We start from the raw sequence: 14,619 nt of genomic DNA, 5'->3' as shown, positions 1-14,619 counted from the left end.
ATTGGACAGTTTAGGAAAACACAGTTAAATTGCAGTGAATAGACTGCCTGTGTGCCAGTTGGCCCGATCACTGCACAGAACAATCCTAGGTTGGCTGGTCACCCAATACACTCATTGGTGGAAGTCCCAGTGGTTCACGTGTTGGGTTTTGGCTGGTTATTTAGGGGCTTACATACATGGACGATCATACCACTCCTTTTGAAGATGGAATTTTATGACTGTTCTGGAGTGTGTGTAAGGGAACAGTATTAGTCAGAAATAGTGGAAAGAGTTGCTTGGGCTAGAAAGAACAGGTACAGCCATACAGAAACATTTCAGGGTACAACCCAAAGACCACATGCATCCACATTCAGTAAGAAAGGCCTAAAAATTACAATTCTAGAATGTAAATAACTGTCATTTGTCACTGTCATTTTCAAACCAGTTGAGTGGTGCTGGTGTGGCACAGTATACTGGCATTAGTGTCAGACAGTGCCCCTTGGATAAGAGTGGTTTGCGTGCCATATACAGATCTGTAGGCCTCACACCAATACGGGCACAGATATAAGTCAGCACAACCTGTGTCTATGTATACCCTGCTTTTATAAATAGAGACCAATATTGTTTTTACAGTGCAAGGGAGATATTGTTTGCCCAAGCATGTACAGTGGCCATACTTGTCTTTCTACGCAGTGAGATCTGACTATGGGCACTGTTCCATGGACAGCTATATGTGGCAGAGATAGAAATGGCTCTTACCTCCTGTATCAGAGCATTATGCCGTAATATTTTGCGTGCTTTCATTATACGCACAATAGCAGCTTGTAGATACATTTTCCTGTCCTCATCCACAGCACTTCTGGTCTGTTCCACCTCCTGCAAATAAAACCCAAAAACCACCATGAACTGATAGCACTTCTGTCATTTGTACTCCTTTGGCATTTAGCTTTGCAAAATATACAGCAATGACAACTGATTAAAGAGGAGGGAAGCCAAAGACCTATAGAAATCACACAGTTATAGGAAACATAAAGCTGGAGTTCAGTTCTCACTACAGAACTGATATTGTTATGGGCCCTTAATGTCTATCATTCATGTCCTTGCACTAAAGGGGTGCAATTCTATTTGCAATAATAAGAATGCACAGTTACCTACCAGAGAGAAGCGCCTCTCCCCTCTCCAAAGCATAGCTTCCTCAGCACACGTGGGCTGTGCCCCCTTGATGAGATGAAAAAAATTCAGAAGAAGCTTCTCTGACCAGGACACCCCCAAAACCCACAAACCAGTAGATGAGCCTAACTACTTTCTGTACCACAGTCTTAACAGGTGGTGCTGTCATAGAAGCATGATCTAAAGGCAGATGCTCACTGCTGTCCCAGTTATACTACATTGTTACACTGGAGATACACTGTATGCCCAAAAGTATCCACCACTTGTCCTCATCTTAATACTCACTGCTCAGTTCCAAATGTCAGCACCAGAACTATGCACTATGTGGGGTTCTTATGGGTGATCTGGGGTATACAAACCTAACATCACCATGTGTAATACCAGTCAGCTGGTGTGAAGGTCACCCCCAATCATTGGCACAGACCATCTGGCAGACTGACAGAATAATCTGGGTTTGGCAGATGCCTGAAAAACACTATCTGCCTGAATGAATAACCCTAAAAGTTGAGGAGGAATAATGATCTGGGCTATGGGCTTTTGATTAACCACTATAATGCCCCAGGAACAAAGTAAGGGTTGTACATAATGGGTCTGCTGAGACAGGAATGGAAATTCTCCACTCAGCCCTGACCTCAACCAAACTGAACACTGGTGGGATGAACTGAAACTACAATGTGAGCCAGGACGGAATGGCCAACATCAGCCCCTAGCTTTACTGGCTCTAGCAAAAGAAACCTAGTAGAGGCTTTTATAGCAATGTCTTGTTAATACCCTCTGTTTGGGAATGAGCTGTTGGGCAGGCAAGTGGCCAGATACTTTTGGCCATGCACTGTATCTTCACTAGAGACTAACATACAGTATGTTTTCACAATTTCCATAAACCTACATACTGTGCTGACTATAAATGCAACAGGCTCATGTGTAAAAAGTTATGAATGAAAATAAATTGTGGCCCAAACCAATCTTTCATCGAATCAGGTTAGGGATCACTGCAAATATAAAAATATATGTGCTTAAAGGCAATTTATACCCTTTTTATGTGTAGAGCTTAACCCCAGGATTACTGTTCTACTGATGTAGAATGGCTAATCTAGACATTCTGCATATTCACAGATATATGTATGAAATAAAACATCATCATTAGCAAGTCCAAATTAAGGGAAGATAAATGCCATGTTAAAAAAAAAAAAAAAAAAAAACAACAACAAAGGTGTTCTCTCTTTAAAAGTCCCATGCAGAAGCCAGGCACTGAACACAGACACCCATAATAGTATTTGCTCTATTAGCAATAATTACATGTTCAGATTGCGTCGAATAATATAAAACTTTAACATAAGCACGGTAACCAAAATGCCGCCATAAAAGTTCTGCAGCAGTTACTTGTGATCAAACCGACAGCCAGAAAAACGCAGTTATTTGTTAGCAGAGACATCGCATCCAAGCCAGTTAAGAGCACAATAAATGTTATTTGGGTATGAAGGCTCGGTACGGTCTTTGAAGTGCAGTCATATGAATGAACTGAGCCGACTGCCAACTGTGTGATCTGATGCCCTAAATCCAAAACAGAATCACAAGTTCAGCTGGAAGCTTTCCCTGCTCTAATTAATATCAATTAGTTATCAAACACCGCTCCGTGGGCCTAAATGCACTGGCATACACAACCGCCGGCACGGCAGCCTCTTCCATCTGTGCAGCCATACTGGATTCCGAGGGTTGCAGTTCTACATTTACCTGCTGTAGGTGACTTTTTCTACCCTTGTTTTCAATGATTAAGCTATCAGTTAATGCAATATGTCAGAAATGGGGTGACATGTATGACGAGGGATTTTGGAGAGGAGAGAGACACCGTCACCCTGCACTGTTACTACAAGGCAGTAAAAGAAACTTATATAGGAGTATACAGAGTATAAAAGTTTTCACTATCACTTTAATGTGAGGACGCACACACATTACTCTTGGTAATAAAATACATTGTGGCCCCCATAAGAAGCTAAGGAAGGGGCAATGCCAGTTTTTGTAAGGGTTACATTTAAGACGGGAAATAAACTGGAATTAGCGTGAGATTTTAGAGAAGGGATTGTAAGAGATTTGGATTGGTTGAGACATGCGATCATGCGTTTAATCCCTGCCTGATTATAAAACAGAGTATAAAAACTTTTCAATGTTGTAAGGAATGACTTATATAAGCTGTATCTCTATGAGAGGCAAGATGGAATAATACACATTTTTTGGAAACAGAAGAAAACCAAGTTAAAAAAAAAAAAAAGTGTATATTTTTGCAGCATGCACTATATTCAGCACATAAACAATGCTTCCAAAGTCTGTTTCCCCAGTAAATTTTATAGGGGTCCAACTTAGGAACGAACCCTGAAAACTGCTATGGCCAACCCTCGCAAGGAGAAAGAAACCCTCCCTTTTCCCTCCCAAACCACTTAAGTGGGATGACCCAAATGAACCGAATTGCTGTAAAAGACAAAGATTTGGCCATTACTAGGAGAGCTTGTGGTCTGGGAAAGCTACAAGCCCTACTGGTACCCCCTTTTTCCCTGCTGGGCAGCAACACATTAGCCCCAATAGCCCTATCTAACATCTTCCTATCAGAAGCCACAAATGACTCCATTCAGTATAATGCGCTGCAGTTAATATACCAAACTTACCAATACATCACTATGTGAGAGCTCACTCTTACCTGCGGTGTGTCCTTCTGCATTGGTGTAGTGATTTTAAATTTTGTTCTTTTACTGCTGAAATTCATATTTAATGAGAACGTTGACTCCCCATCAATATCCTCCTGCAAAATAAATTTCCCCTGTAATTTGAGGCACACAGCAATGGAATTTTCCTAGATCCTATTAGATGGGTGGAATCTATCCCATATGAAAAATGAGGGAATTCCCATTTTTTTTACATTGTTATGATATAGTAAAAAGAAGTGTGTGTGTGTTTTGGACAAGGATTTCTAAACTCCTTTCTAATGAAATCATCCAAATTTAGATGCTGTCAAAGGAATGGAAAGGCAAAGTAAAGAACTCTTAAGGTTGCAACTGGTCTTCATTTTGCTATTTATTTAGCAGCTTACCTTTATGATATTTCAGCAACTATCTGGTTACTAGGTTCTTGTTTTCCCTAGTAACCAGGTAGTTGTTTGAATAAGAGACTGGAAAATAAATAGTAGAGGGTTTGGATATATAAGTAATAAAAAGTAGCAATAACAAAAAAATTGTAGCCTCACAGAGCAATAGTTTTTGCCTGCCCCCTCCATTTGAAACCTGGAGGGAGGTAGAAAAGGAAGGCAAATAACTCAAAAACTATGTAATAATAATAAATGTAGACCAGTTGCAAAATTGCTAGGCACAGGCCATTCTAAAACAAACTAAAAGTTAACTTAAAGGTGAACCACCCCTTTGACTTTTACAGACCATACTTGTAGATACTGACTCTCAGATATGGCAGTACCCAAAGTATGGGTTGCTGTATCAAGCCGCCCATATACTATAAACGATTGACACCCAAATACCTTGTCTGAATCGTGGTTTATCATTTTAACATCCAGCAGTGACTTTATGGTCTTTGTGAGCTCCTTCTCGTTCATTTGTGTGCTGTCTTGGAGCTCTTTGTACGTAACGATTTCGCTGTTATTGAAGGCAAGTAGGACGGCCATTTGGTATGTAGTGACCATGGCGACATAGGGTTTGCACAAATAGTTCATTTTCACTTCACCTGAATTGAACACATCACAATGTGGAATATATGTTACGAATATAAAATGAAACACACAAGTATATAAAATGATTAAGTGTCTTCAGTTTGTAACGTTTCTGTTTACTGAACCAAGTATAGAATTTGTAGAAGTGAAGGGAATTAAAGAATTATAGGCAAGGGGAAGTGTATTCCCTGTTGCACATGTTGCTCCCTTCTCCTCCCTCACCAAACACAGTAACGCTATCCTGCTTTGTGGTTACATAGTTACATAGGTTTTTGTTTTTCTCTATTTATGTTAAACAAACCCACAAAACTCACGGATTCTTATCTGGTCCAAGCAGACATCAGCCAAGGACCATATGAAAAGACCAGTATGGTCCTTGGCTTCCACTCTCTTCCACGGGGGAGAGCATCATTTTGGGTCCAAAACATCTATTTTGAGATTATTTATTTATTTTTTTTAAAGGAAACGTGTAACAACCACTATTTGCACTGCTTTATCCTTTTTATGCCAGTAGTTGGCTTTCTGATCTACGCTACATGCTGGTTTTCATTCCTGATAGACTCCAGTTACCTGTGCAGAGATAGTGCAACCATGTCAGCTTCCGACCACTGAAATGTTGGTTATAAAATAATTCAAACTGAAAAGACAAAATGAGAATGGATTATAAACCACATAACCAAGAGCTATAAGCTCTGATTCTGCAGAGGCGCTACATATTGTTAGAATAGGTTCACAGGGGTGGCCAGGGGTTGCACCAAAGTAATAACTGCAGGGAGTTACCCGTGAATGGGATCTAGTGAGCCCCATGTACCCGTGTGCAATAGTACCCGCTGAATCACAGATAATTTGATACGCGCCAAGGTTCATCTCCTCCCTCCCCAAATCTCTTGCAGCAATCTGTTTAACAGAGCTACACGCCACATTTTCCCAGTACTGTCCTGTTACTGCATTTCAGTTTGCCAGCATAAATAGCAGAGTTATAAGCTGTGCTTTTCATGGGTATCTTGAAAATATCTTTCCAACATATCTATATATAGAAGTAATGTCAATTTCCCTTCTTAGCAGCCTACTGTAAGTTTCTTTTAAAGGATAAGTAAACCGGCACTTTTGCAATTTACTATTATTATTTTTTCAGTTTCAGAGCTATTTATTTTTTTTATTAACTGCCAATTTTATGAGCTTTGTAATAACAGCTCCGCCTGCTGGTCAGTTCCTGTAATTGTACAGTCAGAAGTATATCTTCAGAAGGAAAATAGAGACGTGTTCTGATGCTGCCCTGCTCAGGAAAGTGTTCAGAAGCCTTAGATGTCCTTTTCCATCTCCTTCCTAAGCAGTGCAACATCAGAACACGTCTCTGGTTTCCTTCTGAAGGCACAGCCTAATGACTGTACAGTTACAGGAACTGACCAGCAGGTGGCCTTGGCGTTAGAAAACTCATAATGGCAGTGAATAAAAACGTAAATAGCTCTGAAAAATGTAATAATTGTAAACTAAGCAACTTTACATTTAGCTTCTTTTAAGGTTTACTTATCTTTTAAGCCAAATGCTAGCTGTGCATGTGGTTGCCTATTTACCATTTGTACACTCTTTTCCAGTTCCTGAGGGATGGCAAAAGTGGAAGATGGCGCCTGAGTGAGAGGCCATGCACCAGCCTGAAATACAGAATAAGAACAAGGACAAAAGCACATAAGAGTAAATAATCTTCATCATTTCTTATTATTTGCTTAGTGCTTAACCTCTAAAACCTCAGTGCTGCAAAATGAATGGGATCTATGTACCAAGCTGGAAGTGCTGTAAAAAGAATCATGGCCATCATGGAGAATCCCAAGCAGTGATGCAATTAAAGGACAATAAATGAGATTTTTTTGCTATGGCTTAATTTCCTAGTATTACTGATTATACCTAGTACTGCCAAAGCTAAGTAAGCGCAATGTGAATCTGTCTGGACCCTGATACAATTTTGCTCTGATGTGGGTCTAAGTGCCAGAACCTCATCCCTCTTGCAGTTAATAGCGAGCTGAGTCTATAAAGCAGAAAAACACATGGAATTGAAATGACTATGCTGCTAAACACACAAATTGTGCTGAATTATTTTTTGTTAATCTAGAGACATTAAAGCAATTAGAGGCAATGCTATTTTTTTTATTTTTTTAACTCGAAGGCAAAAAGAACAATAATACTCAACCACTAAGAAAGGAAAAATATATGTAATCCTTGGCAAGAGGGTCAGCATAAGTTTCCACTCTTGCAGCTGCTGTTACTGGCTTTAAAATGCGCCACAGTCAGCAATCAAAAAGCAATGAAGTGAAGAAAACCAGTAGAAACTGTAACATCACAGCAGCTTTATTCCATTTGCACATGATTACTATGACAGTAACACAGACAGATATTATGCAGTTGCCAACACAAGCAATCGCACACACCCATATATTACATATATATTATACACATTTAGGGTACCAGTGAGATATGGGACCCCTAAGATTTCTCCTTATGTGCCACCTATCTTAGTTGCTGCCTTTTAAACCCAAGGAATGCATTTGCAACAAATATCAACAAATAGGTAAACATGCTTTAAAACAACCATGCAACAGAGCAAGGGCTAGATCTCCTTTAAATTAACATTTTGTATGATGTAGAGAGTGCTATTCTATGACAAAATGCAATTGGTCTTAATTTATTTTTGTGGTTTTTGAGTTACTGGTATATAGCTTTTTGTTTAGCAGCTCTCCAGTCTGAAATTTTAACAATTATCGGATTGCTAGGGTTCAAATCACCCTAGCAACCATGCAGTGATTTGAATGAGAGACTGGAATATAAATGTGGAAGGCCTGAACATAAAGTGATAAAAAGTAACAATAATAATAAAATTGTAGCCTCAAAGAGCAAACGTTTTGGGGGTCAGTGACCCCTATTTGAAAGCTGTAATAAGTCAAAAAGAAGTCAAATAAAACTATAAAAAAAAAATTAAAAATGAGGCCCAGATTTTCTAGAAATTGGCCATTTTATAACATACTAAAAGTTAAAGGAAAAGTAACACTAAAAATTTTTTAACTAAAAAATCTATTCTACCCTCCCCCAATAATTGCCCTATCCTGAAAACCATTTGTTATTTTGAATGCTTTAGAAGAAAATACCTGTTAAACTCGGCTTCCTGTCATTTGAACAAAGGCGATACCGTGGGAAAGTATTAGGAGATGCATGAACTATGCGGCGATCGATACTTTTCCCGGCATCGCCGTATTGCCTTTGTTCAAATGACAGGAAGACAAGTTTTTTTTACAGGTAAAATAAAAAATTATTGGTGAACTTTGTATAAAGTACTTACGAAAAAAGCTTTAGCTCCTAGTTGTTGCTCTGTGCTGCAACCAAATACAACTGCAAAAATCCAAAAAGTAGGAAAAAAGCTTCAGCAGATTTACTGCAAAACATTTATTGTGTGTCTATTACTAAACAAGTCCAGTTGCTTCAAATTTATTTATACTAGACATTTATTGTGTGTTACCACTACCCACAATAAATGGTTTGCAGTAAATCTGCTGAAGCTTTTTTCCTACTTTTTGGATTTTTGCAGTTTTTTACAGATATTTTCTACTAAAGCATTCAAAATAACAAATGGTTTTCAGGATAGGGCAATTATTGGGGGAGGGTAGAATAGATTTTTTAGTTAAAAATGTTTAGTGTTACTTTTCCTTTAACCTAAAGGTGAAATGCCCCTTTAAGATGAAATTTTGAGCAATATTGCTGCACTGTGGGTAAAAACAAGGTGGTTGGCAACAGAAAACTGCACTTTATTTTTTATTTATAATTGTGGTTTATTATGAAAAATCTTTGGTTTTTATTGCAAGAGTTGGATTGATTCTTTTAGCAAATGTGAAACTAAACCTAAACACTACCTTATAGACAGAACAATGTAATAATAAATTGTGATACACATAGATAAAAGTGGGCTGCCAGCTGGAGCCGCTGATACAGACATAACCATAGGTTCTGAATGAGTAGGTTTACAAACAGAGCAGCATGGGGCCGAGACAAGATAACAAGCGGCTGCAGCCATTCTAGTGCTGTAACAGGAAGAGCCAGCAGTGCTTGCCCACTGTTCCTAACCACAGCGGAAAAGAAAACAATTTGCCCTGTCTGGGACAAAATAAGGGCCAGGAAAACATGTTTGTCTGTTTTTATTGAATTGAAGGGAAAACCCAGCCAAAATACTAGTTTACACATAATGAAAGAGAATATAACTCTCAGTAACTTTTTAATATAAAAGTATGGGACCTGTTATCCAGAATGCTCGGGGGCCTGGGGTTTTCAGGATAAGGGATCTTTCCGTAATTTGAATCTCCATAACTTAAGTCTGCTAAAAATAATTTAAATATTGAATAAACCCAACAGGCTTGTTTTGCCTCCAATAAGGATTAATTATATCTTAGTTGGGATCAAGTACAGGTACTGTTTTATTATTACAGAGAAAAGGGAATCATTTAACCATTAAATAAACCCAATAGGGCTGTTCTGCCCCCAATAAGGGGTAATTATATCTTAGTTGGGATCAAGTACAGGTACTGTTTTATTATTACAGAGAAAAGGGAATCATTTAACCATTAAATAAACCCAATAGGGCTGTTCTGCCCCCAATAAGGGGTAATTATATCTTAGTTGGGATCAAGTACAGGTACTGTTTTATTATTACAGAGAAAAGGGAATCATTTAACCATTAAATAAACCCAATAGGGCTGTTCTGCCCCCAATAAAGATTAATTATATCTTAGTTGGGATCAAGTACAGGTACTGTTTTATTATTACAGAGAAAAGGGAATCATTTAACCATTAAATAAACCCAATAGGGCTGTTCTGCCCCCAATAAGGGGTAATTATATCTTAGTTGGGATCAAGTACAAGGTACTGTTTTATTATTACAGAGAAAAAGAAAATCATTTAAAAAAATTGGAGTTATTTGTTTCTAATGGAGTCTATGGGAGATAGCCTTTCCATAATTCGGAACTTTCTGGATAACCGGTTTCCTCATCAGGGATCCCATACCTGTATATTAAAAATTCCTCAATGGTTTTAAAGTTTTCTCTAAATGTAATTGTACTGGAAAGTAGTATTTGTATATGTATGTAATGGGTGAGTGCAGAGAATCTTCTGTCTTTGTCTGTGTGAGTTTGGTGGTTGCAGCCTCGTTGCAACCCCACCTGGTGGTCTGAAATTTGGTGGTGAACACAACTTTCCCCTTTTTTGCCATATTTGCCCCTCGATCATTTACGTCCATTTCTGCACCAGGACAGTAAAGCTGAATAGCTGTGACAGTTCAACATATTATTTTTAATGTCCCCCTATAGAATGGCATGCTCAAGGGCTAACCTGTAGTGTTCTCTCAGGTTGGTGCTGTTAACAGTTTTGCTTCTCACCTGTAATACATATATTTGAAAGCTGATTCCCAGATCTATGACTGTGTCTTGGTTCTTTATGAAGTTGTTGAACTTGTTGTTCAGATCCGCACTGACACTCATATCTGTGTACATTCGATGCAGCTTGCTGGTAAACTCGTAGCCGCAGGCTTGCTGTGGAGACAGGCTTAGTGTTAGCTCTTCTGACACCAAATCAAAAGCAAAGCTGCAAACAGCACATGGAGTCCTATTATCAGTGATCCACACAGGATTGCAGGATGTGACATCATGACTAAATGGTTGGGCAGCATGGGTGAAAACAGATCTATGCAGCCAAGGGACCCTTAAATTAGTCACACAGAGTACGATAAAGACCAACATTAGTTAGAGAAGTAAAAAGACAACAACAAAGTTCTTTCCCTCTAGGGATAGAGCCACATGGGCTGATCCACAGCCTACTTATCAACGCATCAGCCGATCCGCTGGCCTCTGCCAGCTCCTTTGCCTACACTCAAAGGCACTGCGCTGGCCTGGGTGCAGACACACAAGGAGCAAATCTCGGCACAGAAATGCACAAGTATTAACTTTGCGTGTTTTATGCATACAAAAGCCAGCCAGTAAAGCCTCCTGAATTGTGTGTATTCTGTTTAGGTATTAGAAGTCACACAATTTTCTGGTCAGTTGTCAGCAAGTTAATATACTCCAAACAGTCCAGGATGAAAGTCACTAGGCCAGTAGTAAATGTTCCTGCTTTTCCTGTGGCTTGCATGTAGAATATTTTACTGCTAGTGAAGACTTAACTTGGAATCCCCTATGAATGATACAGTGGTAGAAGCAGCTAAGGAGACTGTAAAACAATGCGATATATGGGAAAATTAAACAATGTAAGAATTTATTTGGACATATGGAAGTATTAAATTAGCTTGAGCAGGAAATATAACCAGGAAAAACACCTTTATGCAAATATATAAAACAGTACATAAACATAGCAGAATAGTAAGAAGGACTTTGGCTGGCAAATAAAGGTATTACTGAGATATTAAAACATAGATTTCTGGGTAGATTCCCAACTATGAAAATGGTACCTCAGGGTGTCCAAAAAAGTAGATCAGGCAGTTGAGTCTGATTATGTTAAGATTTGGGCTGAAAGCTTATTAACTAGGGATGCACAGAAACCACTATTTTGGGATTTGGCTTAATCCTTTATGAATGATTTGGTGAATCCTGAACCAAATCCAAATGTGCATATGCACATTAGGGTACGCAAGTGTTAAAGAGAACCTCACGTTCTGCAAAAAATTTTCAGCCCCGTGTTCATGTGACAAAAAGTAACATAATTTTAAGTTTAACGATCAGCCAGAAGCTTGGATTTGGACGGATGCAAATCTTGCTGAACAAGGCCAAATCCTGGCCGAATATCAGCCGAATTCTGGATTTGGTTTATCCCTTTAATTAACTGTTACAGATACTCATGATACAGTAGGGCAACGGTTAATGATTTTTTAAAAATCCATAATTATAGACAGCAAAAGGGCTTTTGCATCTGAAAACTCATAGGATTATTGAGAAGGAAGAGAAAATGGGAAGAAAAGCCCATGTCAAACTGCACAATAAGTGACTACTGAAAACAAGATTGCACTTGGTTGGCACTAATAATGGAGGAACTGAGTAGGGATGTTCCAAGAGAATAGTGTAACAGTGCTCCTACATATTATTTAGAGGGACCACACATAACTGTTAAAGTACCTTCAATTTATTAATCATGGTTTCCTCCGAGTCCATCGACATGGATAATCCATGGATTAATCTCTTTGCCAGCATCCGCGCATAAAACTGTACAAGCACAAAATAATGACAAAGGGAATGATGTCAGACATCTTGGAACACAAAAAGGAAAGTGTATGAAAAGCCCAAAGCGTCTCCAATAATTTCTAGTTATTGGTAGAAGCACCCATCAGTTATTATAACTCTTACATTTGTTTTCATATTCTTTTATGAAACTGATCCCAAAGATAAAGCTGAAACAATATACATTTCTGGGGAACACTTAAACATATTAGTATGCCTGGGCTTTAAGGGACATTGCTGCATTGTGTAGCTGCTGGGAATTTACTACAAGCAACTTCAGGGCAGCAACTGACCCCTAGTGGCATCTGTGTGCTCTTGCTATATCATTTTAAGCGTTAGTTCACATTTAAGATAACTTTTAGTATGTAGACAGTACAGATTCTGGGGCTTCTGCCACCTAAGGCAACAGCCCCAATGTTGCCCCCTCTCTATGCTTTTGTTTCAGTGCGGGTCAAGGAGAGGCAGCATCACTAAGTAGTATTTGCAAAGTAAGCAACATTCAGATATTAAAAGAAGCCTTTAGATTTAATTGAGAACATACCTTCTGGAAAACATCTTTATCATCAATGTACTTGAAGACGGTAATAAAACTGGTGAGCTTGTCTTCTACTTCATTCTCAGTCATTCCCTTGGCTGATTTCTTCAGCATGTTGTCACAGTACTTGGCCAGCTGCGGCGGGGATTATTAGACATACAGAAGGGTTAGGCCAAAGTCTGCATTACATGGAATTTAAGCTGCTTCAAATGAAAACCAGCAGTGCTGAGCTTTTGTCTGGGAAACGGAGACGTTAAGAACATACAGACACGGCTAAAAGTGGCCATACAGGGCAAGATCCGCTCATTTCGCGAGGTCTCCAAACTAGCAGATCTTCTCCCGATATAGGGCTAATGCGGGGGCCAAACAATCAAATTAAAATGGCAGGTATATAGGCAGTCAGACAGAGGACCGCATCAACAAGCCGATGCAGTCCATAATCAGACAGGAAAATCAAACCTGGCCGACTGAGAGCTGGCCAATTTACACCAGATATCAGTCAGGGAGGCCTGTCGGAGGGCCCCATACACGGGCAGATAAGTGGCAAGGGGTAGGCTGAAGGCCAGTTAGGATAAGAATGCTTGTTTGTGTACTTTGATACACCTGAGATTTGGAGTGAAAGCTTAATAGTAGCCCAAGATATCCTAAACTATACTGTATCTGAGAAAGTCCAACAACAATGGCAGCAACCGCATATGACAAGTATATCTTGTCACTTTCTGGATGCAAAAGATTTTTATACATGTTAAACCCTACTTGTAAGCAAATAATATTTCCCTTTCACCCGACCAATTCAGAGATTTTTTTTAGCACAGTGGTTTAAAATAAAAAAGCAGCATATCGTTAAATGAAGAATTTGGTGCAGGCAGAAGGGTATAAGCTTGGGAAGGAAAAGTGAAAATGAAAAGGCAGAGGGCAGCTGCACAGATGTCTTTAAGGCAAATGAATACATGCTAAGAAAGTGAGGGCTTCAATAATTGGGGCAGAACATACAGGGAAGAATTTGTAGATATGGGGCAAACTTTAAGTTTAAGAAAAATTTACTTTTTTTTTATTACTACAGAATTAATAGCGAAGCTTAGGTAATAACACATAAATATAAGTAAAACTGAAATCAAAGAGAAATACCCACCAACTCGGGTGCTTTGCAGACTGATTTAGGTTCTCTGTAGTTCACTACACAAGTAAGAGCCTGGCGAAAAAGCAACAATGCTGTTTAATGGATATACACAATAACCACACACTCAGTCTATTAGATTGTTCCCATTTGTACAGATCTGCCTGACAGTGGGCTGGTGGAGTCTAAACCCTTTAGGAATAGTTTTGTAAACTTTTTTAGCCTGGTGAGCATAAATAATTGTATTTCAGCGGGCCTTAAAAGTAAACTTTGTTTGAGCCATGAAACTTCCACAAACCTCTAGACCTGAAAAGTGAAGAGCCAGATTTATGTTTTTTAAATAAGGCTAAACTAAATGGGAGACTTTGTTCAGATTTTGTGGGTCAGATTTTATCTGACACACAAAATATTGTCACTCAACAGCACACAAGTGTTTGTTGGTTGCTACAAAAAATCCTATTCCCCCCCGCCCAGATGTGCCCTCTGTGTTTTGTCTTATTGAAAATATTTCATGTAGCTTACACATTAGATTTTGCTGTCAGTCCTATTATATTTTGACCGGTGCAGTTACAGGTAAGGGACCTGTTATCCAGAATGCTCGGGACCTGATGTTTTCTGGATAAGGGATCTTTCCATAACCTCCATATCTTAAAGTCTACTAAAAAATCATTTAAACATTAAATAAACCCACCAGAATTTTTATCCTCCAATAAGGATTAATTATATCTTAGTTGGGATCAAGTACAAGGTTCTGCTTTATTATTACAGAGAAAAGGGAAATCATTTTTTAAAATTAGAATTATTTCCTGAAATTGGAGTCTATAGGAGCTTTCTGTGTATAACAGATCCCATACCTGTACATCCTATTTATATG

At 38.8% G+C, this 14,619-nt stretch overlaps 1 protein-coding gene across 3 annotated transcripts in view; it reads right to left on the bottom strand.

Annotated features, from left to right (window-relative positions):
• cul2 (cullin 2) overlaps nt 1-14,619 on the bottom strand; it is a 41,343-nt gene that overhangs the window by 2,252 nt on the left and 24,472 nt on the right. For 2 of the 3 annotated variants that reach the window (XM_002935163.5, XM_031904510.1), the window contains exons 12-21: nt 13,761-13,820; nt 12,635-12,763; nt 11,992-12,078; nt 10,267-10,419; nt 6,430-6,507; nt 5,426-5,492; nt 4,667-4,869; nt 3,839-3,940; nt 1,135-1,197; nt 739-855 (exon numbers count right to left, since the gene is read on the bottom strand). In XM_002935163.5, the coding sequence (XP_002935209.2) occupies nt 739-855; nt 1,135-1,197; nt 3,839-3,940; nt 4,667-4,869; nt 5,426-5,492; nt 6,430-6,507; nt 10,267-10,419; nt 11,992-12,078; nt 12,635-12,763; nt 13,761-13,820 (1,059 nt within the window). The remainder of the gene's footprint in view (nt 1-738; nt 856-1,134; nt 1,198-3,838; nt 3,941-4,666; nt 4,870-5,425; nt 5,493-6,429; nt 6,508-10,266; nt 10,420-11,991; nt 12,079-12,634; nt 12,764-13,760; nt 13,821-14,619) is intronic. The other variant, XM_002935164.5, reaches the window with a different exon arrangement.

This window comes from Xenopus tropicalis, chromosome 6 (assembly GCF_000004195.4).
Source record: "Xenopus tropicalis strain Nigerian chromosome 6, UCB_Xtro_10.0, whole genome shotgun sequence".
NCBI lineage: Eukaryota > Metazoa > Chordata > Amphibia > Anura > Pipidae > Xenopus > Xenopus tropicalis.
Note: the sequence above shows the minus strand (reverse complement) of the source record. Positions and strands in the feature narration are given on the sequence as shown.